The 26,688-nt window shown below is 43.4% G+C and overlaps 2 protein-coding genes across 4 annotated transcripts in view; one reads left to right on the forward strand and one right to left on the reverse strand.

Annotated features, from left to right (window-relative positions):
- Positions 1-22: 22 nt before the first annotated feature.
- drc3 (dynein regulatory complex subunit 3) lies at positions 23-26,327 on the reverse strand. The gene is made up of 13 exons (XM_038987704.1): positions 26,162-26,327; positions 10,041-10,246; positions 9,767-9,883; positions 9,400-9,566; positions 9,071-9,217; positions 8,347-8,466; positions 7,999-8,111; positions 7,588-7,762; positions 5,873-6,004; positions 3,592-3,662; positions 3,215-3,338; positions 608-739; positions 23-389 (listed from the first exon to the last, which is right to left on the reverse strand). Exons 2-13 carry the CDS (start codon positions 10,198-10,200, stop codon positions 282-284), a joined length of 1,566 nt encoding a protein of 521 aa, XP_038843632.1. The 5' UTR covers positions 10,201-10,246; positions 26,162-26,327; the 3' UTR covers positions 23-281.
- The window catches only part of LOC120042932 (TOM1-like protein 2), a 38,355-nt gene continuing 23,280 nt past the window's right edge, over positions 11,614-26,688 (forward strand). For all 3 annotated transcript variants that reach the window (XM_038987699.1, XM_038987700.1, XM_038987701.1), the window contains exons 1-2: positions 11,614-11,705; positions 23,321-23,405. In XM_038987699.1, coding sequence (XP_038843627.1) covers positions 11,654-11,705; positions 23,321-23,405 — 137 coding nt within the window. In that variant the 5' untranslated portion in view covers positions 11,614-11,653. The remainder of the gene's footprint in view (positions 11,706-23,320; positions 23,406-26,688) is intronic.

Genomic DNA, 26,688 nt, shown 5'->3' on the forward strand with positions numbered 1-26,688 from the left:
CACACACACAGTAGATGGCAGAGTTGTCCTAGAGAGTTGAAATATGAACCAGTTAGGAATAGGCAAACATTCCTGCCTGTTTCTGGAAATGAACACAAGGGAAATAACACTGAGGATTCATTAAAATAATGAACTTCATTTTGACACAATTCAATGTTCTTATAACCAAGGTTCATGGAAATAAGTAAGTATGAAAATAAGGGCATTTGCTGTATGCCTGAGGCTTGTGAATCAGTGTTAGGATGGTTTCTTCTGCTATATTTCCTTTCCCCTCTTCTTAATCAATGGTGCTCATGTTGCATCTCATCCAGCTGATCCCTTACGTAGTCAATGTAGTTGTGAATCTCTGAGATGCGCTTGCGATTCCGCTTCACCTCTTCATCTTGTACCTGCACGGACAGGTGAATAAGAGACAAAACAACAACAAATGAAAACACCCCAAGGTTAGAATATTCTTCATGGTGGAAAACTGGAAACTGTCATACTGAGTGTTTGTGGCAGTGCCTTGCCTTCCCCATAGAAATACAATGTATGTCATCCTATTTCAACGCATTCCCCATAGAAATAAAATCTATGTCATCCTATTTCCATGCATTCCCCTGCCTACCGATTTCATCAGAGCACTCATCCAGCTGTTGCAGCGCGTCATCAGCTCGTCCTCACGGTTGTCGATCTTCAGCAGGTGGTTGTCGTGGGAGGCGCTGACTGCATTGATCACTGTGTCCTTGTCTACAAACAGCTGCATGGGGGGACAGACAGACACTGTGTAATACAGATGAATGATGCAGGGTGAAATTACCCCAAGACACTGGGTCAGTTTTTCATTCTCAACATAATGGGTAATGTTAGGATTGAGGGAGGGAAAGCTGATCCGAAATCTGTACCTAGGGGAAACTTCACCACCAGTGGGATCAAGATACTGCTGAGTGCCACTGGGGACAGTGTTGCTGAGGTGCTACAGATCTTAATTTGACCCTGTTTCTCACAACAAGAAAATAATCCTGCAAAAACAGGAAATATTCATTATAATTTGGATTATAATTAATTTAAATGTTTTGTTTTAGTTGACATTTTTTTGTTAGGGCAATTACAAACTTTAGAAGACCTTTTAAACCTTGAATACACTACAATTTGCATTTCATGCTGCGCCGGTAAATTGTCTGTGACAACAGACTGATTAAATTAAGATAGCAGATCTCTAGTTTCAATAGCAGTGACAGTGGAAATGTTGTCAGAGAAGTGAGGGTGGAAAAGCAGTAAGAACAGAATACAGTTGGACTGTGCAGTGTGTTTGAGTGCAATATGGATGAGCATGTACACATACAATATTCAATCAAATTTTAATTGTCACATGCTTCGTAAAGGACAGTGAAATGCTTCCCAACAATGCAGAATACAATATGATGAGTGTGGAAGTGTGTGTGTGGCAAATGTGTGCTTGTGTGGAAGTGTTATGTGCAAGTGAGTGTGTTCAGTGCATTCGGAAAGTATTCAGAACCCTTGACTTTATCCATATTTTGTTATGTTACTTAATCCATTTTAGAATAAGGCTGTAAATAAAAAATCCTCATTAATCTACACGCGATACCCCATAATGACAAAGCAAACATTTAGCAAATTTATAAAAAATAAAACACAGAAATACCTATTTACATAAGTATTCAGACCCTTTAATATGAGACTCGAAATTGAGCTCAGGTGCATCCTGTTTCCATTGATCATCCTTGAGATGTTTCTTCAACTTGATTGGAGTCCACCTGTGGTAAATTCAATTGATTGGACTTGATTTGGAAAGGCACATACCTGTCTATATAAGGTCCCACAGTTGACAGTGCATGTCACAGCAAAAACCAAGCCATGAGGTCAAAGGAATTGTCTGTAGAGTGCAGAGACAGGATTTTGTCGAGGCACAGATCTGGGGTGCGTACCAATTTTTTTGGCCAGCATTGAAGGTCCCCAAGAACAGAGCTGCCTCCATCATTTTTAAATGGAAGAAATTTGGAACCACCAAGACTCTTTCTAGAGCTGGCCGCCTGGCCAAACTGAGCAATCAGGGGAGAAGGGCCTTGGTCAGGGAGGTGACCAAGAACCCGATGGTCACTCTGGCAGAGCTCCAGAGTTTCTCTGTGGAGATGGGAGAACCTTCCGGAAGGACAACCATCTCTGCAGCACTCCATCAATCAGGCCTTTATGGTAAAGAGGCCAGACGGAAGCCACTCCTCAGTAAAAGGCACATGACAGCCCACTTGGAGTTTGCCAAAAGGCACCTAAAGGACTCTCAGACCATGAGAAACAAGAACTCTTTGACCTGAAAGCCAAGCATCATGTCTGGAGGAAACCTGGCACCATCCCTACGGTGAAACATGGTGGTGGCAGCATCATGCTGTGGGGATGTTTTTCAGCGGAAGGGACTGGTAGACTAGTCAGGATTGAGGAAAAGATGAACGGAGCAAAGTACAGAGAGATCCTTGATGAAAACCTGCTCCAGTGCGCTAAGGACCTCAGACTGGGAGAAGGCTTCTCCTGGGGAGAAGGCCAAGACAACGCAGGAGTGGCTTCGGGACAAGTCTCTGAATGTCCCAGCCAGAGCCCGGATTTGAACCCGATCAAAGATCTCTGGAAAGACCTGAAAATAGCTCCCCATCCAACCTGACAGAGCTTGAGAGGATCTGTCTAAAAAACAGTTTTTGCTTTGTCATTATGGAATATTGTGTGAGGGACAAAAATAATTGAATCAATTTTAGAATAAGGCTGTAACATAACGAAATGTGGAAAAAGTCAAGCGGTCTGAATACTTTCTGAATGCACTGTATGTTTTGGAGTGTCAGTGTAAGTATGTGTGAGTGTGTGGGTAGAGTCCAGTGTGTGTGCATAGAGTTAAAAAGAGTTAGTGCAAAAAGGGTCAATGCAGATAGTCCAGGTAGCTATTTAGTTAACTATTTAGCAGTCTTATGGCTTGGGGGTAGGAGCCCTTTGATCCCAGACTTGGCACTCTGGTACAGTTTGCCGTGCGGTAGAACAGTCTATGACTTGAGTTGCTGGAGTCTTTGACAATATTTGAAAATGTTTGTGGAGATAAGAGACAGGGTTGAGAGGGGTAGGGAAACACTATTTAGGGTGCGTCTCAAATAGCCACCTATTCCCTATATAGTACACTACTTTTGACCATGGCCTGTAGGATTTGCTGTAGACACAGGGACTTTCTGACACTGACCATTCGGACATCATCTGGCATATCCTCCTCCAGCTCATTCTTGGCCACTCGCTCCAGGGTTGCCACAGCGATTTCCAGTAGCTTCTCGTGATGGTGGTTCTCTAAGTCTCGGCACTGGGCGAAAGTGGGTCTGTGTCAAGGAGACTTTGTCTGAGGCTGTACACTGTATATCAAGCGTGTCAGAGTAGGAGTGCTGATCTAGGATCAGGTCCTCCCTGTCCATGTCATCTTATTAATTGGAAAACTAATCCTAAATCAGCACTCTAACTCTGAGACGCTTGGTACATACAGACCCTGATTTGAATAACTGCATCAGTGCACTGTAACACCATTATATACACCATTATGAAATAAATACCTAAGGTAGCAAAGGATATATTCCTTGAACAACTTCAATGAATCCGGCAACCATGTCTGAAATGTTCCTCTCAAAATCTTTGATTATATCCTATGGAAAAAAAAGGAGAATAGTTATTGACATATGAATAACGTATCTCAAATTGAAATGTGTGTTTTGATATCAAATGGAAAATAAAAATGAATTAATTAACCACTCCAAACATTCTTCTATAAATGAGAGTTTCCATATGAACTCTTGCACGTGTACTATAATATACATCAACCGTGCACACACACACACACACACACACACACACACACACACACACACACACACACACACACACACACACACACACACACACACACACACACACACACACACACACACACACACACACACACACTCGGGAATAATTGATTTTCTCAAGGTGTGGAAAATGCTGTACCCAAAGATAAGGCGAATGGCTTCTATATTTAAAGGTTTAACAGACAGACAGACAGACAAACATATGCATATGGGGAGACAGACATGTTCCTCTGAGAGGTTTGTAGCAATCTGCCAACTTCCTCAAGGGCAGGCAAGCATAAATACTCTTGCTTATCTGTTGGTTCTCCAAGTGTTCCGGGCCCCTGGTCACAACATAAATCAACGTTGTCGAGACCACTTGGGTCAGAGTGAGCCGCATATTAAACGTCTCTATCATTTGAAACTCCCGATGGCTGAATTTATAGCCATTGGCACTTGGCCTCAGGGAGGTCATCTAGAGGTCACCTCGGATAACAGTTTCTGCGTTATGGGGCCTCCTAACTACAGGTCTTCACGGGCCAAAAGAAGTTGGACCTGTTCTGATATGGACCTTGGGCTTTCTCACCCAGACCCAATATGCATACATTTTTTTTATTTTTAATATGGAGACCCATTTTTTAAGCGTCTTTATTAACCGGAGCTGATAAAGCACGAGAGGAAAGGTGCCGCTGGTGAGGGAGTGACACAGGGAGCTGGGAGGGAGAGACGACAGACAGCAAACAACCAACAAGCCAAAACGCACTATAGTAAACAAATAGCTGCCATAGCTAGGTTATTTATCATGCAATATGATTACACAGTACCTGTTTTGACTGCATCAAACCTGGAGAAGCTAGCTAGTTAAGTTAGCTAACATTAGCTAGCTAGGGTAATTGAGGATGCAGTGCATGTGCTTTCTAATCCTTTAAAAAAATATATACAGTATATATTATTTTTTTATTTTTTAGAAATTGCATTGTTGGTTAGAGCCTGTAAGTAAGCATTTCACTGTAAGGTCTACACCTGTTGTATTCGGTGCACGTGACAAATACACTTTGATTTGATTTGATTAACAACAACTCCATTCATAATATTAAGTAGTAGTCTACCTGTTGGCTTTTGGTCGTTGTAGCCTATCCTTCTCCTTTAACTTTTAATTCTGTCATTTTAATTCCATCTCCCAATGATTACATACCTCCTAACTTTTGCAACACACAGAGGCTATATGACTGTAGCCTATTGACGCTTTGATGACTAATGATTGGTCAACAACAACAACTACTGCAGCAGTCACGTTCGGCTCTGTACGGGTCCTTCCAGACAAGTCAGTTAAAATGACACAGACCCAAGGCCTCCCGAGTGGCACAGCTCTCTAAGGCACTGCATCGCAGTGCTTGAGGCGTCACTACAGACCCGGGTTTGATCCCAGGCTGTGTCAAAGCCAGCTGTGACCGGGAGCATTGTCTGGGTTAGGGGAGGGTTTGGCCGGCCTGGATTTCCTTGTCCAATCACGCTCTAGCGATTCCTTGTGGCGGCCGGGAAACTTCGGTCGCCAGCTGGACAGTGTTTCCTCCGACACATTGGTGTGGCTGGCTCCGGGTTAAGCGAGCAGTGTGTCAAGAAGCAGTGTGGCTTGACAGGGTCGTGTTTTGGAGGACGCATGGCTCTCGACCTTTGTCTCTCCCGAGTCTGTAGGGGAGTTGCAGCGATGGGACAAGACTGTAAATACCAATTGGATATCACGATATTGGGGAGTAAAAGGGGTCAAAGTAAAAAATGTAATAACAAAAAATTACAAAAAAGGACACATACCCGAGACCCGTGACAATCATATGAGATCCAACCCAGACCCGTGACATTATTTAGAATTCTGGATCCACCCCTACTCGGGTCCCAGATCGGGTATCTGGTATGAGTACAGGTGGATCCGTAAAAACCTCTACTCCTAACCTCTTGGAAGTTATTCAGTTCAGATTTAAGGGCGACCAAGAATGTAGATCTTAACAACACACAGACAGACACACACACACCTCCAGCTGGTCGACTAGCTGCAGCTCCTGGGTCATGAGGCTGTCACAGAGCTGGTTAATCTCCTCGCTGCAGTGGTTCTGCTGGGCCTCCAGGAGACGTGTGTCTGTGGCCTGCTGCATCTCAGACATCACCTGTGTGTGTGGCCACGTGGAGATACACAACATTTACGTGTGATTTGCATGATTTTTTTGTGATTTGTAAGATTTATGTACAGTGGATTTGAAATGATAAAAATAGCACAGTTTTTGTTAAACTGTTGCTATCATGTTTGTATTTCAGCAGTTTGTTATACCATTATCCAGAGCCATATATTTCAGTCATATTTTTGAATATTGTTCTTATTCTAGACATTCAGTTACAGAGCATTATTTAAATATTCCCATGTAATATTAATGGGGCGCTAACATAGCTGCCATAGAATTTGAAAGTTTCATAAAAATACATCACAATGCTCCTTCTAGACATTATATTCCCCATGTTATTTTAATGCAGCGCTACCATGGCTGCCATAGAATGTTGTAGTGTCATGCAAATGCACATCATGCAGAAATCCTCAATTGCCAAACTCTCTAAAGAACATGGCTCTTACATTATCTATGTGTGGCCAAGAAGTTATTCAGTGCATATAAATACATTAAATACGTAATATTTGTTCCAAAATAATTCATATGAAATGTATTTTGACACTTATATCCCTCCATAGAGATGGGGCCGATAGGAGTCAGTTGAATTCTATGTGCCATATTCATATTTAGCCTCTGTTGAAGACCATTGTCCAGCCCAAGAACTACATGTACTTTGTTTTGTTTTTTATCATCTTTGAGATTAACTGTATAATGAAAAGCGCAAAATAAATGAAATCTATTATTATTATTATAATAAAGCATCTCAGAGTAGGAGTGCTAATTTGGGATTTTTTTTAAAGCTTTTAGATATTGATAAAGGTTTCATGGGCAGGGAAGAGCTGTAATTATAACAGTTTCCAATTAGACTTGCCAATTGGTCTTGTCACGCCCTGACCGTAGAGAGCTTTTTATGTCTCTATTTTGGTTTGGTCAGGGTGTGATTTGGGTGGGCATTATATGTTCCTTTTTCTATGATTTGTATTTCTGTGTGTTTGGCCAGGTGTGGTTCTCAATCAGAGGCAGCTGTCTATCGTTGTCTCTGATTGAGAACCATACTTAGGTAGCGTTTTTCCCACCTGTATTTGTGGGTAGTTGTCCATGTATAGTTGCCTGTGAGCACTACGTTGGCGGCACGTTTTCGGTTTGATGTTTATTGTTTTGTTGGTGACATCTTATAATAAAGAAGTATGTACGCTTACCACGCTGCACCTTGGTCTACTGTTTCCACCTTAGACGATCGTGACATTAAGATTAAGATCATTAAGATTTGTAGATCTGTCAGTCTGCGCTGAACTGATGCTCTCAAACGTTTCACTGTCAGTGCAAGTGAAAGCCGGTTTTGACTAGATGGAATGCCGCTAATATCAGAAGTTACTCTTCGTAGCATGTTAGGAGAACTTACGCAGCAGGTTAGGAGAATCAATGTAGCAGGTTAGGAGAATTAGGTTAAGGTTAGAAAAAGCATTATTGTTAGCAAAAATGCAAAAATTCTCCCCGACGCTGCTCGGATATGCACGTTTTGACGTCACTTTGACATTAGCGGCATCCCTTCTTGACATGACCGTAAAAGCTACAGTCCCATGATGCACCTGTCTTCTGGCTTTCTCAAAGTCTGCAGCGATCTGTGCTGCTCTCTGCTGGTTGTCGTCCACGGCTTCTCTGGAACAGTCAAAGAAGGACTTGACCTCGTCTTCCCTCCGGCTGCGCTGTGCCAAGCCAATCTCAAACACCTGCACACACAGCGCCACCAGGTGGCTCTTGTATGTAGGAACAGAGTCAAGGAAGGAGCCTTCGATGCAATAGTAGAATAATCGACTTGTGTTTTTTCCCAGTTTTTTTCTCTCCTTGAAATCCCTATCTTACAACAAGATATATCATTCTACTATTATTTCACCTGCATCTGCTTTTAGCCATCCATCAAATCAAGGGCCAGTTGTTGAAGGGAGAAGGCATGCTCCAAATAGACTGACACTGAGAGAACAGAGTATGGAGAAGGATATGTCTCTAGTAGTACAGACACTCCGGGGAGGTAGGCCAGCTTGGCTGCCTCTGCATCATCTGCGTACATGCTGTCAAACAGATATGGGCCGTTCAAGAGCTCCACAAAGGCATCCTGTAGGTAGGGAAGACAAACACACACACACACACACACACACACACACACACACACACACACACACACACACACACACACACACACACACACACACACACACACACACACACACACACACACACACACATATACACAACGGTAGATGGCAGAGTTGCCCAATGATTTCAAGCTCAATGCACACATGGATGTAGAATGTATGCTTTGCTCTGAATGTAGGTTTTTCGTAGGTTACCCTGTGCAACTGCAGCTCGTCCTCTTGCTCTTGCCTAGCGTCCATCGCCCTTCTCTCCTGGGCCTCATTGTGGCGCATCTCCTCAATGGCATACTGGTATTTTCCAAACGCCTGCTCTCGCTACATAAGGAAATACTTAATGTTCAATGCCCGCCCGAATGGTTGGTAGAGTAAGAAAAAAGCAAGGTATTCATGTATCCATACAAACTAATGGTATATCCAGTGCAGTGCTTGAAGAAAAATGTATACACTAGACCTTTGGAACTGTTTTCTTTAAATCTGTGGTTACAATATGGATGGGATGTGTAAAGGTATGGCAGTTCAGCAGTTTTGCGATTCTGCTTTTAGTATGGTGCTTATTCAGCTGTCTGATTCCCAGGGAAAACGTTTGTAATCCATGACTAACCGTTTTGTAATGCTCTCGTTTACATCAACGCTTTAATTCATCAGGACAGGAATGTTCCTGAGCCTAGGCATAAAAAAACTTGTGTTTTGTAAGACTTATGGTATGTTGGTGTGGATACAAGCACATATACAGTATATACTGTACAACCTTGTCAGCCCATTGGTTCTCCTGTGCCTGTCTAATAGGTGCCTGTCTAATAGGTACAGATCTAGGATCAGCTTCCCCTCCCCGATCCTAACCTTAACCATTAGTGGGGGGATTACAAGACTGACCCAATATCAGTGTCAAGGGGCAATTTCACCCTATTCCGTCACTCACTGTTTGTTCATCCAATAGCCTGAAGTCCAAGTAAACCAACTCTGGAAGGTAGGCAGCAACAAAGATCTTGTAGCGGTCCTCTTTGCAGATGGGGTTTCCAGCTAGGTTGAGAGTGCGCAGGTTCTTGAACTTTCTGAGGTAGATCACCTGGGAATCAGAGGATATGGTTGATTGCAATTCCTACAGTGTCCAGCAAACATGCAATACCAGCCCATACCATGAAAATAACATATTTTGTCACAAATAGTCTACAGTATACAATTGGAGAGTTTACATTCATAATTTGAAACATAAACAATAAATGTAGGTAGTGTATGAAAGTTACTCACATTTTCCAACTGAGCCAGGAAGTTGTTCCCAATAGAGAGAACGTGTAGGTTTAGGAGTGTGTCCATGTTCTCAATGACAGAGATTCTGTTGTTGTAGAGACTCAAGTCTTCCAGCTTCACCAGAGAATCCAACCCCTCGATCCCCTCAATGTTATTGAAGGACAGATCTAGAGGAGAAGAGGAGATAGAGAGAAAGATAATATTGGTCATTAGGCCATAATAGCCTTGTATCAGTGAAGAGCTTGTCTTTTAGTGAAAAACAATATAGTCATCTAGATCTAGCTATATACAGTTTAACACATACATTATCTGTCTAACATTTACTGTATGTGGAACATATTCAGGGTCTGTGAGAGACCTTTCTTACCTAGCCATTTCAGATTAGTGAGGCACCCCAGTCCTTCAATCTTCTCAATGATGTTATTGTCCAGTTGTAGCTTGGTCAGAGACGTGAACTGCCACAGGTGATCAATCTTCAGGATGTCTATGGACAAAAATTTAACAAATATGGACAAAGTAAGGAATAAAAACTATTTCCACTAAAACTATTGCCCTTCTCTCTGTGGACAATGGACATGACATGCCTGCACCAAAAAGTATGCAAATTAATGAAGAACATCAACATCTGTCAAATTTCTTACTCTTGTAGTCTAGGCGCAATTGGCAGACTTCGTCATACTGGATGCCCTCCTCCTTGGCAATCTGCCCAGCCTGGTCTTGAGGTCCTTGCTCCTCCACTGCCTTCTGCAGCAGCTCCTCGTCCACCAAACTGGGCTCTGCGGTATCATATAGCCTGCTCATCCTGCTAATGTCTCTGGATCCCCTGACTCTCTACCCTGTACTGTTACTGTGGAGAGAAGGGCAGCTCAATATCAAATGCTGTATTCAATACCACTGTCTGGCGGTGGTTGTAGGTTTAACAAATGTTTTTCTGATTGATAAACAGTGAGTCTCAGTGTCATCACAATCCTGCCAGGTACGTAGCTTTGTAGAGTTGAGTGGCTGTTTTGCAATAACAAATAAACACAAACTGTGTATAATGTATTTATGCTATGTTAACTCGCTAACGTTAGCTACGGTGGCTAGCTATAAATATTGTAAACAAACGTTTATATAGCTAGCTATAGTACAGTAACTTAACGTTAGCTAGCTAATAGTAGCTAGTACCTTTTCAGCAGCAACACAACACAACAAGCCAGAGCTGAGTAACCTAATTTCCGCTCAATTAAAAAGGTATCAGATTGCTCTCTCTCACAAGCTGCTGTGTTGAGAGACCACAAGAAAACCAAACAACAAAGTAATTTGAAAATAAATGTATGTTATCAGCCTCGTACCTTTCAAACTCACGTCTGCTGCGCAAAGATGTATACCGTTGCCTAGCAACCAGGCAGCAGGACTAGGCTTCATTGAACACGGAAAGTTGATAGCTAAACCGTTTTAAACCGTTTCACGGAGGATACAGATGCTATATGCGATTTGCGAACCAATGTAAGCATTACTATGAGGTTTCTTTGTGAATATTATGTACTTAAATTACAATTATTAGAATTAAGGGGATCATAAATGTTTATCTCTTCTAGTCAGGATCAGAGCAGTATTGGTCAGGATTTCCTGAATGATGCCATGTAACCCACAGTTTATCTAGCTAGTTTATCCCATCGAGTGCAGTATGTTAGAAATGATCAGGATATTCAGAATCAATTCACTCAAACAACAACAATAGTTTGATAGTACAGATTGTAGGGAAAGGTTTAAAGTAATTTCCCCAAACAACAATACTTTATTTTAATATTAATATATATATATATATATATATATATATATATATATATATATATATATATATATATATATATATATATATATATATTTTAAATGTAACCTTTATTTAACTTGGCAAGTAAGTTAAGAACAAATTATTATTTACAATGACGGCCTACACCGGCCAAACCCGGACGACGCTGGGCCAATTGGGGACTCCCAATCACTGCAGGTTGTGATACAGACTGGATACATAACATGAACAGTAACGTTAAAATCGATCACATCCAGCAAAGGCTTGGATCTTGTGTATAGAGTGTTGGTGGTGAACATACCCTGGATAGCTGCTAATTTTGATCGACAATAAATCCAGCCATACAGATTGATATCTCAGTTTTATCTTCCAATGTGGTTGCTCAGTGGGAGGGACTTGCAGATAATGCGCCTCTCTTCCAGCTTCTGTCATCTGTGGGTATTGTTTGTTGTCACAAAGATGGAGTTCTTACTGGGCAATCCGTACAGCACTCCTGTGGGCCAGTGCTTAGGTAAGTTACCAGCTATAGATGCTGTTTAATCAGGTCTTATTAAGCCATAATGTAAGGTTTGAATGTTGACTTACATGTGTTATTGTACGGCATTCAGAAGCGAGCTAAGCTAGCTAGCTGTAGCATCATCGACCAGCTACAGTAACCTTATAAATATCGGTTCGCGGCTAGCCCATGCAAACGTTAGCTAAGCTAACTGGAATCAGGGTGGCAAATTTGCTGAAAAGTACAAATTTGCTCCAAATGAAGGGAAATGATTTCACGAGGGAGTTTTCTACTGGATTCTCCTTTGTTTTGAAATGCAATGATACAACAGCTGGGTAACAGTTTTTCAGTTGAAATTGTTTATCAATGACGATGTGCGGTCTCATTTGCCAATTAGTGTTTTTATGACACTGACTAGTGCTTTTAAACTAATTAATGAATTCACATTCGAACAGTTGGTCTGTATTCTTTAAGCTCGTACACACACTCAGTGGTACAGGCATGAAATTGATAATGGAAGGGGATAAACGGGAAGATACGTCATTTGACCTTTGACTATGCTAAAAAAGGCAGACAAATCACAATGAGCTTTCTCACAAATACTGATGACACATTAGCAAAACACCCTTCAAAGATGATTCATTGTCAGTAACACTGAGTCATTGTAAATCACTTCTATTACAAGAAGATAGACTTGCATTGTCAACCACAGGCGGCTATGTTGCCAGCTTTTCTGTGATTACACAAACACAACTGACCTAGATTTTTATTTAACTTTTATTTAACTAGGCAAGTCGGTTAAGAACAAATTCTTATTTACAGTGACGGCCTACCAGGGAACAGTGGGTTAACTGCCTTGTTCAGGGGCAGAACAACAGATTCTTACCTTGTCAGCTCGGGATTTGATCCAGAAACCTTTCGGTTACTGGCCCAACGTTCTAACCACTAGGCTACCCGCCGCCACTAAACCGTGCCCAATATTTTTTACATGGGCTCCGTTGTTAGGATAGTAGTTTGGTTAGTTGGGATTGTAATGAATGGTGATGAGGAAGCTAGTCGACATCCCCCTGTAGCTTCCCTCAAAGTTCCCCCTTCCCCTTAGTGCCCTCCCTCCTGCAGCTCCTAAAGACATAGCTTTTTCCGGGCAGTTTCCTGCTCTGTCATTGGGACGAGGAGCTTCAACAGTGCTTATTTGGACTGAAATACTGACAAGTGTTTATGGGCATTAAAGGCATAAAAGAATTAACATGTTAGAAGCTCTTCTGTGTTCCTGATTAGCCCAATACCTAATGGAAGTGGCATTTTGTGTAGCCTAACCTGTTACTACCTTCAGGCTTTTATTTTCCACCCTGTCTGTATGGTTTATAGTAGCTCTGGTCCAGGCCTTCACATGCGAGTGAGCGTCAGTAAGCCACACATAATGCCCTGGACCAGAGCTAGGTTCATACTGAGGCCTTATACAGTAGGGCACGCAAAATATATGGATAGGGAATGCCTGATTTGATAGGCTTGGTCCACTGTGTAGTGTGCATAGATCTTCTATCTACTGTACTAATAACCATGACAGTTAGCTTTACGAACAGCTCTAAGGCTTTTATAATCACAGTCATAATATCTTAAGGCTCAGTTAGCCTAGTTTGTTTACCCCTGCAACAGGTGTAACTGGCTCAGTCTGTGGACATTTCTCCAGGCCCTGCTTCCGACCTGTGATTTGGGAGATAACAGAAGGATAATAACTGAGTGATCCCTGCGGTTGGGATTGGTCTAGATGTGGTAAAGCAGGAATAGTTTTTCACTTCTAGGTGAGGGGGGGTCTAGGCTATTTGACAACTTCTATAGCACCTCCATATTATAAGTTAAAGGTTAAATAAAAAAAATAGCGTTGTTATAGGCTTGCTGTTTAACAAGTGTGGACTTCTCAGTTCTGTGGCTATATACTCAGCCTTGTGTTTTATCACTGGTGATAATTTCCATAAGCATCATTGTCTCTTAAATAGTTGCCTGGGAGTCTCTGACTCTAAAACTTGATTATTTGGTCCCAAATTGTGAATTTTGGGCTCTTGTTTTTATTGATCGTATATATTTGTTAGTACTGCCCTTTTGAATGTAATGTAATTCATTTGAAATGTTGTAACTGTAATTTGGTTGAATGGTTCCTAACATTGCTTCAACTGTTGTTCTCAGGGCACCATTGGAAATGAGACCCTGGTCTCAATCGGTTCCCCAGGTTAAATAAAGGTTAATAATATAAAATGTAATACAAGGGACTGTTGCCAACCCCAGGTGGTGCAGACTGTGATAAAGTGTAGTCTGGCCAGAAGGTGAGTGTGGCTGGGCTGAGATAAGATGTGGTTGTGATGATTGGATGGGACTGGAATGAGGCTAGGTAGGACTTTACTGGGCCTATGTACCCTCAGGCAGGGACTGTGTCCTTCATTGATAGAGTCACTGATTATCTAACAGCACGTCTACATCCACAGCAAAACTATTGGATTGGCGATTGCACGAACAATGGAACATGGCAGAATACTAACCAGGGCTCAGTGGATAAAATAGTTAGGCTATAAATGTTTTATAAAGACATTAGCTACAACTATATCAATATCCTATGATATAAAGGTCTTTGTACAGTATTCTTACAGCTCAAGGCCGTTGCTACAACCATCATTATTCTATTTTATGAAGATCTTAGTACTGTACAGGGCATACAATTCACTTTTTGGTCCACCAGCCACTGTGGCAGGTAGATTTAAACAATAAGGCCCGAGGGGGTGTGGTATATGGCCAATATACCACGGATAAGGGCTGTTCTTAAGCATGACGCAACGCGGAGTGCCTGGATACAGCCCTTGCCCTTATTGGCAATATACCACAAACACCCGAGGTACCTTATTGCTATTATAAACTGGTTACCAATGTAATTAGAGCAGTAAAAATAAATGTTTTGTCATATCCGTGGTATACAGTCTGATTTACCAAGGCTTTTAGCCAATCACGGCTTTCAGCCAATCAGCATTCAGTGCTCGAACCACTCAGTTTATAATAAAAAATCTACCAGCCACTCAGATTTTTTCCCCCCTGCTAAAATTATACCAACAAAACACAAAAAAAAAACAGATGAGCATGCTTTGTAATGTTTCTAAAACAATACATGTATTATTAGTAAGAAATAATGTGTTATATTGTTTAATTTCATTTTTTTGTGACCTGAGTCATTATACCAAACTTTCACAGATGAGACAAACATTTTCACCTGCCCATTTAAGGGTGGGAGGTTACCGTGGCAGCGCGACTCGAGCGAGTCATGTTTGAGCCTGTGAGTCTGACTAGGAGAGGCGTTGTCTTCTCTTCCCTTGCAGTTGAAACTCAAACATAGAAAAACAACCTAGCCTGTAAACAACACAATATAAATGGACAAGGACAAGTCTCACTTCAGTAGACTTTCGGGTCAAGTAAATTAGACCAATCCTTATGCCTGCGCGAAGCGCTTCTAAAAATTAACTTCTAAAAATGCACCTTTCGCTCAGCTCTTCGCATGCACCCAGCCAGGCAGTGTTCCAGCGCAAGATGGAATAGGCTATATAGGATTCGTAGTTCATAGACTTAATTTACCAGCTATGAAACAAAACGGCAGAAATACTTTGAAAAAAGCTACTGGAGCATTTATTTTACTATAAATGTGATCAAACTTGACTTTTTATTCACAAATGCGAATGAAATGCTCGCACTGTGGAGCACTGACCACCTGCCAACGTGGCTGGTGAAATAGACATTTTACCCACCAATGACAAAATCTACCCGCAGGTGTTAATTTTAGGCCTTGGTACTGTATCCTTACTGCTCAAGGCCTTAGCTACAACCATAACTATCCTATGTTATAAAGGTCTTTAGTACTGTATCCTTACTGCGCAGTTGAGATCTTGTATAGCCTAACAAACTAGACAGAAGACAAGGTGGGGGGTAAGCTGTCCTCTCTGCATTGTCTCTGAGAGAATCTCCTAGGATGTCACCCAGGCAGATTGCACAAACAGTTTCCCATGCATTCAGTCCAGTTTCTCATGGTTAGGCATAGCTTTTTTCCGAAGATGAGATATCGATGTCTGAAGCTGATAATAGCCACAGTTTATCAGCCCCTAGTCATGCATCTGTGTGAAATCGAATGGGAACATATCATGGGTATACTCTGGAGGAAGGAAGTTAGCCTGGTTCCAGATATACAGTATTTGTGCTGCCTTATCAACTCCATTGGTCATCATGGTCACAATCTGGGACCAGGCTAGAAGGAAGTTGGTCTGAGGAGGTACAGAAGAAGGCTCTTTCATTGCTGTGAGTGTAGCCTACAGGCCAGGGTGTGGCCCCCTGCCCACTGCCCTGCTTTCCCAGCCAGCTTGGTGCCAAGTCATCCTAGATGGCCACCGCTGAACACCACCACACCAGCTAGGCTAAGTCACTACTACCATCATCATCATTGTCAGCTCAGAGAGCGGTCTGCTCAGGTCACTGCACACTGCCCAGCGAGCAGCAGAGTGGATCTTTAATATCTTTAGGAGCTACTAGCTTTAAATCATCTGCCCCAGTGTGTTATCTCTCTGGTTGAGTGCTCACTGTACTGTGCTGTCCATAAAGGCCTTCTGTCTGTCCGTGTGGATACAGTGCTGGTGGTGAGAGTGGTACCCAACACCACAGTACAGCAGCAGCAGGACAGGGGAAAGGGATCGGGTTCACTTCTCACAGAGGAAATGGGAGAGCACTCAGAGGCAGGGCAACAGAACAGGCAGCAACCCTGCTGATGAGGTTTGCATTGTGAATCTTAATTGTCCTTTCTCATTGCCTTAAGTGGCCTGACAGGCAGGGGGTGGACAGGATGAGAGAGAGAGAGGCTGGGTGGATGTTGTGTGTGTTAGCAAGTGTGTGTTTATGTTTTCAGTGTGTGTGCATGTTTATGTTGGGATGTGTGGATGGTGTGTTTATTTGCGGTGGGTGGATTGTGTGTGTGTGTGGCTTGAGGTTTAATACTCGTGAAACTACTCTGTCTTAGAGTACAGTTGGCCTAGATGCTGACTCCATCTCTTTCCCTTTAGCTGCTGAAGAGACAGAGAACCATCATAGAGGGAAAGCAGATAGACATCCTGTAGGAAACAGAACAATCTGCCTGCCATCTCCATTAGTGGAAGGGTTAGTGTAGCTAGCAGGCCCATGGGTTTGTCCCTAATGGGTTGGAGCACTCTCTGGTAATAAGCCCTCTATGACAAGATGTTGAAAAGAAGACTATAAGACAGAGGAATAGTTCGGTAACCATGGATACATGTTTGGGTCATAAAATGAGCCAATTTCAAATGTTTATCTCAGAGCTATGCATTAGTGGATTGAGGAATAGGGAGGGAGAGAGTGAGAGGGAGGAAGACAGACGGTGAGAAAAGAGGGATCTGAAACAGAGATTTGTGGAGTTGGCAGTGGATGGCACAGCCTCCCGCCTGTGTGGCCACGTGACTGGTTGTACTGGTTTCACTCCATGGCACTGGGACACTGTCTGGGGGTGGAGCCTGGGTTGAACTCGCACCCAATCAGTCTCTCTTCTATTTGCAAAGCTCTGGTTGTAATGTCTGTCTTGTTCCATGAATAGAGGCCTCAAAAAGGATGACTCTGAATAGGGTTGTTATGGTGACCATATTACCGCCACACCGGTGGTCATGAGGGCAGTCAAATTCCACATGACCGTTTAGTCACGGTAATTAGCCTTCTCCAAGCGCTGATGCTGCTGATTGTCATTAGCAAGTTTAGTAGGCTACTAACTGCCTGGTACTCAGCACTCTATTGTCCCTTTAATCACTCTGACATCGATGCAAATGTAATCGAAAATCGAATCAAACATTTCACGTGAGCTCATGTTGCGCAACATTTCTGTATGTTATACTATGCAATTGCGTGAGAAAAGAGATTTGATGGCCTCTTAAAAAGAGGAGGATCCCATCAGTTTTCTATAGGCAAGGCCTACTATATTTATTCATCAACTTTCCTAATATTAAGCACATTGACTATCTTTACAACAGGACTATAGCCTACCTGGCTGGCAGGAAAATTAACCATAGGAAAAGCATCCTACATTGCACTTAAATAGTGATAGATTACTTAATTTTTTCTGCCACTGTTTCGAAATAGGTGCATGATAATGGTCCATTCTAAATCAAAACAAATTTCAGACATATTATTTAGTATATGTAAAGACAAGATTAAATTAAGAATAGTCTGATGGGTGTTCAGACTATGGGTGATCAAATAGAGAATGACATTTCCCATAGAAGGAAAACCCCTTTTCGAGCAAAATCCACTTTTTGTCCACCCAGATACAAAAATCCCTCCCAAGAAACATACTGCAGATTGGTGGAAAAATATGTCTCAGATTTTTTTTAAATGTTTTTTTCTTTTTCTTTTTTAAAATTTTATCCCATTTTCTCCCCAATTTTCGTGGTATCCAATCGCTAGTAATTACTATCTTGTCTCATCGCTACAACTCCCGTACGGGCTCGGGAGAGACGAAGGTTGAAAGCCATGCGTCCTCCGAAGCACAACCCAACCAAGCCGCACTGCTTCTTAACACAGCGCGCCTCCAACCCGGAAGCCAGCCGCACCAATGTGTCGGAGGAAACACCGCGTACCTGGCCCCCTTGGTTAGCGCGCACTGCGCCCGGCCCGCCACAGGAGTCGCTGGAGTGCGATGAGACAAGGATATCCCTACCGGCCAAACCCTCCCTAACCCGGACGACGCTATGCCAATTGTGCGTCGCCCCACGGACCTCCCGGTCGCGGCCGGCTGCGACAGAGCCTGGGCGCGAACCCAGAGACTCTGGTGGCGCAGTTAGCACTGCGATGCAGTGCCCTAGACCACTGCGCCACCCGGGAGGCCCTATGTCTCAGATTTTGATTAAGAAACAAGAATAGAGTCTACAATAATCTCCCTAAAGTACAGAGGCAAGCATTGGATGTTTTAAAAAATGATTCCACTTTGATAGTGCATAATGCTGACAAGGGCGGAGCTGTGGTGTTGTTAAACCGTGATGACTATGTGAATGAGATCTGGGGACAATTGAACAATACTTTTTCTTTCAGAAATTGTCACGTGACCCTACACCACTGTTCAAAGATGAGATTCACTGCAAGCTGAAGTTTCTTATGGAAAGTGGAGACATTATGCTAAAAGAATATGAGTTCATGAAAGTAGACTATCCAATCAGGAGCGTCATTCCTGCCTTACCAAAAATCCACAAAACGACTGGATAAGCCACCAGGGAGACCTATTGTGGCCTCCATTGACTGAAAATATTTCTGCTTTTGTTGATTTCTTTGCATATGTACATGATTTTATGGACATGATTAACACCCTCAAGACAATGCACAATATGAATGGGGAGATGCTTATGGCTTGCTTTGACGTTGAATCACTGTATACTAATATCCTCCATCAGGGAGGCCTAGAAGCCATGGCACATTACCTCAGTCAACGACCCACTGGCACAGTAGCTTGCTGAGATTGTTTGAAAATGACATGTTCATTCAACAGAAGGGAACTGCTATGGGTAGTAAAATGGCACCGAATTATGCCAATCTGTATGTGTTTTTATTTTTTAGAAATAGGTCATTTTCTTTTTAAAATTGTAATAAATTTTACCCCCTTTTTTCTCCCCAATTTTGTGGTATCCAATTGTTAGTAATTACTATCTTGTCTCATCGCTACAACTCCCGTACGGGCTCGGGAGAGATGAAGGTCGAAAGCCATGCGTCCTCCGAAACACAACCCAACCAAGCCGCACTGCTTCTTAACACAGCGCGCATCCAACCCGGAAGCCAGCCGCACCAATGTGTCGGAGGAAACACTGTGCACCTGGCGACCTTGGTTAGCGCACACTGCGCCCGGCCCGCCACAGGAGTCGCTGGTGCGCGATGAGACAAGGATATCCCTACCGGCCAAACCCTCCCTAACCCAGACGACGCTCTATTCCAGGGCACAGCGGAGGATCTATATCGATTCCACTCCTCCATCAATACAAGCAGTGAACATTTGAAATTCACTGCTTGTGAAATACGTTTTCTTGACATTTTAAGTAAGAGGAATTGGGTTAGTACGGATCTATACAGGAAGCCGATTGACAGAAATTCCCTATTACGCGGAGACAGCTTCCACCCTACACCCCTAAAAAATAACCTCCCCATTAGCCAATACAGTCGCATACGTAGGATTTGTAGTACACGGAGTGACTACGTCAAACAAACCGACCATCTGGATGAGCGTTTCAGACAGCGGGGTTACCCAGAGGAATGGCTGCATGACGCAAGGGAACGTTATAAAAATATGACCCAGGATGACAGCCTCACGCCCAAACCTCTCCGCCATCCTAACCAACGCATTCAATGCTTCCTTCAGTACTCCCCACTTGGTAAACAGATCAACCACATTATTAAAAAACACTGGCACATCTTGAGCACTGATCCACAACTGGAAAAGACGTTTAAAGAACCCACGAGGGTAGTCTTCAGACGCGCCCCCAACACCAGTCAAATGGTGGTGAGGTCTGATCGTCCACCAGTGCCACGCAGTACCTTTCTAGACAATGTGCCGGGCGTTAACTATAGATGTGGCGGATGCACCAAATGTAACTTCACGAACAAATGCACAATGTTCAGTCACCCTATTACGGGCAAGGCCATTAAGATTAAGGGCATCTTTACATGTTCCACAAAACATATGATATACCTGATCAAGTGTATTTGTGGTCTATGCTATGTAGGAAAAAACACAACGAGCTCTGAAAATAAGCATAGCAGAACACAGGAGTAATATTAGGGCCCTTGACCAGAGAAACTCTGGCTGCTCATTACATGGAGTCTCGTCACAACATTAGCTCTTTGAGATACATTGGTATGGAACATGTTAAGACTCCTAGGCGGGGCGGAGATACTGATAATCTATTATTGAGAGGAGAATTGTATTGGATTCACCATGTGTACGATGTCTCCTAGAGGTCTGAACCAAGAGTTTGACATCAGACCATTTCTTACCTGAATATCTTACTTTACTTTGATTTGTCTTGCCTTCCAGGTTACTCACTTGGTCATTTTTTAAAGGTATATTATTTTCTGGAACCATTACATGTACTCATTGAATTATTAGAGATACACATGTTTTTTGCATCCACCATGCGTCATGTCCACAATGTGAGGTGAAATGTGTATATTTTGGGATGTGAACACTCAGTGTGTTTGACCTGATGAAGATTCGTTTCAGATTAAAGCGGTGAATTGGGAGCTTTAAAGGTGTGCAGGCCTTCTTGTTCTATACTAGAATCCTTTATTAGCCCAGCACCTATGTTTTTCAGGTTGTGCATATGACCACAAACTTTTCTATTGACAATATTAGCCTACCACTTGTGAATGATCTATTATCACTTCTCAAATCAAATTTTATTGGTCACAAACACATATTTAGCAGATGTTATTGCGGGTGTAGTGAAATCACTTGTAAAAGATGCCCAGCTTGTGTGCAGTAAGGCAAGAAACAGCACATGCCTTTTTTTGTGCTACTTTTTCAAATCATAGTCGCACACCTCATGTAGCCTATGTTTTGTTAAGGTTTGTATCACAACTAAAGTGGACAAATAACGCCTTAAAATGAAGCACATTCATCCGCTTTACAACGGGTGTAGAGCCTAACTGGTATACATACACAGCGCGTGACTTTCAAGTTGTAGGCTATGTGAGGAAACCAGGAGATGCTAAATGTGTTTGTTAATTAACGGTCAATTACCGTGAGACCGGCAATTATTTGCTTCCCAATCAACATCGGACAAAATCTCATGACCACAACAGCCCTAACTAGGTCTGGTCCTTTCCTTCTCCCTTTCATTTTCTTCTTTCTCCCTCCCTCTTTTCCTCTCTCTCCCTGCCTGTCCACTTTCCAATCCACTTGAGGAGATTTACGTGGGGCGTGCCAGTGGAGATAGCAGTGGTTAAGACTTAACACTTAATGCTCTGCTGTTCACACACTGGGCCTGAGCAGCTAAACACCGTGTCATGCTGTTTACCTTGGCTTCTCATGTTCTGACATGTTGTTAGCAGAATACTGTCTTTGTGTACACAGGAAATACATTATTTGAGTAATATTTAGATTAGAGAGGTGGTGTGTTAAACAAAAATTAAAGAAGAAAAGTGTGTGTGTTCTCATACTGTGTGTGGGTGTGATTTGAAAGGAGAGAAACAGACACCAAAAGCATTAGTCCTTCACACACAGTGGCCTCAGTGGTAGACTGTGTGATCTGACGGGTTGGAAGGAGAGGAGAGGTAGAGGCCAGAACAGGACACATAGCCCCAGAGAGAGGTGCCTGGCCTGGGCATGCCACACTGCTCTGAGCCCCTGCGCTGGAGGTGGAAATGTTCTGAGTGACTGAGCTAACCTAGAGCTAGTCGAGTCATCATGACTAACTTTTAAACATTTTAACTCTTAGCTCTGTGTTTTGACTCTAAATACCTTTAGCGCTTGCTGGCTCAGTTTCCTTATTTTCTGCCAGCCAAGAATAGGAGTGAGACTAGGTCTGTGTTCCAAATTACACCCCATTCTCAATGTAGTGCACTACTTTCGACCAGGGCTCAAAGGGAATTGTGTTCCATGTGGGACACACACAGTTCTTTAATCCTGTTTCATGGAGGGATGAATTCAGCACGGTAATTGGTCGACACCAGTGGTAGTGGACTTCCAGACGTCAGCTCAATTATGTCATTATAAAACTTCAATGTTACTGTGTTGAAAAACCAATAGCCCAAATCCTGTCACATGTTTCCCTCCATTACGTTCCTCTCTAAGACAATGCAGAGAACACCCGTGATTCTGTTTGAATAGGTTAAAATGAATCACACATGAGGTGATTGGTGAAATCACCACAGTGGAAGCCTTGCTCACACCTATCCGAGCATGTTAGATCATCAGACATCAAACCTGCGTCCAGGAAGGGAGGAAGAATGCATTTTTAACATCTGAAAATGCCTAGGCCTACACTACAGTTATCAAATGAGACACGTCAAGACAGAGAGATTGGCTTACTACAGAAAACCTGTTACTGTTATTTCTTTTTTATGTGCTTGGTTACACAACTTTTTCTCATGCCCACAGTAATGTTACATAAGCCATGGAGTTTAGGCTAATTAGTGCGGCTTGTTGAGGTAAGGGGACAGGTCACAGCGCAGTCAGACTGAAATATAGCCCAAGGCTTAGTGGACAGTGGGTTGGCAGAGTACTGACTCTAGGTCTGTTATAAAACCTGTTTTACATCTCCCATCTTGTCAATCAATCAATTAGGCCTCATTTATTTTATTTATTTTACATCAGCAGTTGTCACAAGCTGCCCAGCCTAGACCCCACAGAGCAGGATAAGCAGAAGTGAAAGCACCAGGTAGAACTCCCTAGAAGGAAGAAACCTAGGTAGGAACCAGTCCCAAAGGGGTGGTTCATCCTTTTTGGGCTGTACCGGTTATTCCTATGGGGTTAGGTGTTGCTCACCGCTCGTCTAGGGGAAACTTCCTACTACTTAGTGTCCTCCTTGGTCCAATGAGCAGGCTTGTTTACTTCCTGTTGTCTTTTCCAGAGAAGGCCACGGATGGCGGCCTGCAGGCTGAGGACTGGACGCTCAACATGGAGATCTGTGACATCATCAATGAGACGGAGGAAGGGTGAGCTACAGACTACATCAGAATACTCCAACACTTTCACCTGACTGGTTGACTGACTGACTGACTGAAAGACGGACGACTGACTGAAAGACGGACGACTGACTGACTGACTGAAAGAGACGGACTGACTGAAAGAGACGGACTGACTGAAAGAGACGGACTGACTGAAAGAGACGGACTGACTGAAAGAGACGGACTGACTGAAAGAGACGGACTGACTGAAAGAGACGGACTGACTGAAAGAGACGGACTGACTGAAAGAGACGGACTGACTGAAAGAGACGGACTGACTGAAAGAGACGGACGGACTGACTGAAAGAGACGGACGGACTGACTGAAAGAGACGGACGGACTGACTGAAAGAGACGGACGGACTGACTGAAAGAGACGGACGGACTGACTGAAAGAGACGGACGGACTGACTGAAAGAGACGGACGGACTGACTGAAAGAGACGGACGGACTGACTGAGAGACGGACGGACTGACTGAAAGAGACGGACGGACTGACTGAAAGAGACGGACGGACTGACTGAAAGAGACGGACGGACTGACTGAAAGAGACGGACGGACTGACTGAAAGAGACGGACGGACTGACTGAAAGAGACGGACGGACTGACTGAAAGAGACGGACGGACTGACTGAAAGAGACGGACGGACTGACTGAAAGAGACGGACGGACTGACTGAAAGAGACGGACGGACTGACAAAGAGACGGACGGACTGACTGAAAGAGACGGACGGACTGACTGAAAGAGACGGACGGACTGACTGAAAGAGACGGACGGACTGACTGAAAGAGACGGACGGACTGACTGAAAGAGACGGACGGACTGACTGAAAGAGACGGACGGACTGACTGAAAGAGACGGACGGACTGACTGAAAGAGACGGACGGACTGACTGAAAGAGACGGACGGACTGACTGAAAGAGACGGACGGACTGACTGAAAGAGACGGACGGACTGACTGAAAGAGACGGACGGACTGACTGAAAGAGACGGACGGACTGGCTGAAAGAGACGGACGGACTGGCTGAAAGAGACGGACGGACTGGCTGAAAGAGACGGACGGACTGGCTGAAAGAGACGGACGGACTGGCTGAAAGAGACGGACGGACTGGCTGAAAGAGACGGACGGACTGGCTGAAAGAGACGGACGGACTGACTGAAAGAGACGGGCTGGCTGAAAGAGACGGACTGACTGACTGATTGACTGGCTGGCTGAAAGACTGATTGACTGACTGATTGACTGGCTGGCTGAAAGACTGATTGACTGACTGATTGACTGACTGGCTGAAAGACTGATTGACTGACTGATTGACTGACTGACCGGCTGAAAGACTGACTGAAAGAATGACTGACTGACTGACTGACTGACTGACTGAAAGAATGACTGACTGACTGACTGACTGACTGACTGACTGACTGACTGACTGACTGACTGACTGACTGACTGACTGACTGAAAGAATGACTGACTGAAAGAATGACTGAAAGAATGACTGACTGAGTGAAAGAATGACTGACTGACTGACTGAAAGAATGACTGACTGAGTGAAAGAATGACTGACTGACTGAAAGACTGACTGAAAGATGGACGAACTGATTGGCTCACTGGCTGAAAGACGGGCTCACTGGCTGAAAGACGGGCTCACTGGCTGAAAGACGGGCTCACTGGCTGAAAGACGGGCTCACTGGCTGAAAGACGGGCTCACTGGCTGAAAGACGGGCTCACTGGCTGAAAGACGGGCTCACTGGCTGAAAGACGGGCTCACTGGCTGAAAGACGGGCTCACTGGCTGCCTTACTGATTGACTGAACAAGTCACTCGCACAAACACAAACTTCTTATCACACTCAAAAATAACATACAAAAGATGTGCACAAATACAATACAACTTTATTGTCCATTAGTTATAGTGAACAACAGACATTTGTCTTCTGCTCTGCTCTCAAACTCTCTACATGGCACACATCACACATGCAGTTGAGACAAGCACAGGGTCAAGCTGCAGTGCAGATAGAATGGAATGAGAAAATGTCCTTTTTTACTAATTAGCGTTAACTTTTCTTTGAGCTGAATGAGATAAAAGTTGTTGTTGACTCCTGAAATTGGTTGAGTGCTGTGACCTCTAGGAACAACTGGAGGGATTCAAACCTACAATTCTTTCCTCTTCCCCGAATCATTCTTCTGCTTCCCCTTTCTCTATCTTTTTTCTCTCTCCCTTTCTGTCTCTCACATTCCTCATGCCCACATGCACTCAGGCTTTGGCACACACACACACACACACACACACACACACACACACACACACACACACTGAGACTTTCACTGGCAGCCCCAGTTACTCTATTCTGCTTGACTGAACACTGGAGTGTCTTGTGTTCCAGTCACAGTGGTTAACAGGTCAGGTATGACTGTCTACTGGCTAGCTTTCTGAAGTCCTGGGAGAACACATTATTCAGTACAATCCAGGGGAAAAAAATGACCCATGTCTTTTGAGATATATCAGTCCCTCGCCTCCATTACAACTTCCACTGCCTACTTGAAGCGTTGTGTAATTTGAGTGTGAAGGCTACCAAGTAACAAATTACTATTGCCTTTGTGTATTGTGTTAGTGTAGGAAGTCAGACATGGTGACAACTGAATGGCATGCAGGCAATCATCTTTAGGTTCAGACAATGACATGCATGTGGAAGAAATGCCAGCTAGCTGCACTAATGCCACTTATCAGACAGATAAACATAGACTGCCTACCTGAAACTTCTGGAAGTGGAACTTTTGAGATGATGTAACACCCATGCACACCAGTATTCCCTGAGCTCCTCTCTTTCTGTAGTCTGTTTGTGTCTGAAAGCCTCAACTCCCTCCCATAGGATCCACTAGTGTCAGTGAGAGAGCATATCAGTGAGACTACTGCCTGAGCACTACTCCGTTAATGTTTTATCCACTGCATACACTCAGCCGTGGCTGTCACAGACAGGGATATACACACTCTCATCTCTCCTCTGAAACTTCACAGAGCTCCAGAGTTCAGAGAGAGGTTCATGGAAGCTCATTACCTCATCTGTAACACAGAGCTTTCTCTATTAAGATTAGCTTTGATCTTTCTATAGGGCAAACAGACACAGGCAGGCAGAAAGACAGATATAAACTCAGCAAAAAAAGAAACGTCCCTTTTTCAGGACCCTGTCTTTCAAAGATAATTCGTAAAAATCTAAATAACTTCACAGATCTTCTTTGTAAAGGGTTTAAACACGCTTGTTCAATGAACCATAAACAAT

The sequence above is a fragment of the Salvelinus namaycush genome, chromosome 3, assembly GCF_016432855.1.
Source record: "Salvelinus namaycush isolate Seneca chromosome 3, SaNama_1.0, whole genome shotgun sequence".
Taxonomy (NCBI): Eukaryota; Metazoa; Chordata; class Actinopteri; order Salmoniformes; family Salmonidae; genus Salvelinus; species Salvelinus namaycush.

Coding starts and splice junctions, on each gene's coding strand:
- drc3 (XM_038987704.1), bottom strand. CDS start 10,200: ATGAGCAGGCTATATGATACCGCAGAGCCCAGTTTGGTGGACGAGGAG. Junction 3,339..3,591: donor ATTGAAGTTGTTCAAGGAAT/ATATCCTTTGCT, acceptor ACACAGACCCAC/TTTCGCCCAGTGCCGAGACT. Junction 390..607: donor TGAGTGCTCTGATGAAATCG/GTAGGCAGGGGA, acceptor CTGTCCGTGCAG/GTACAAGATGAAGAGGTGAA.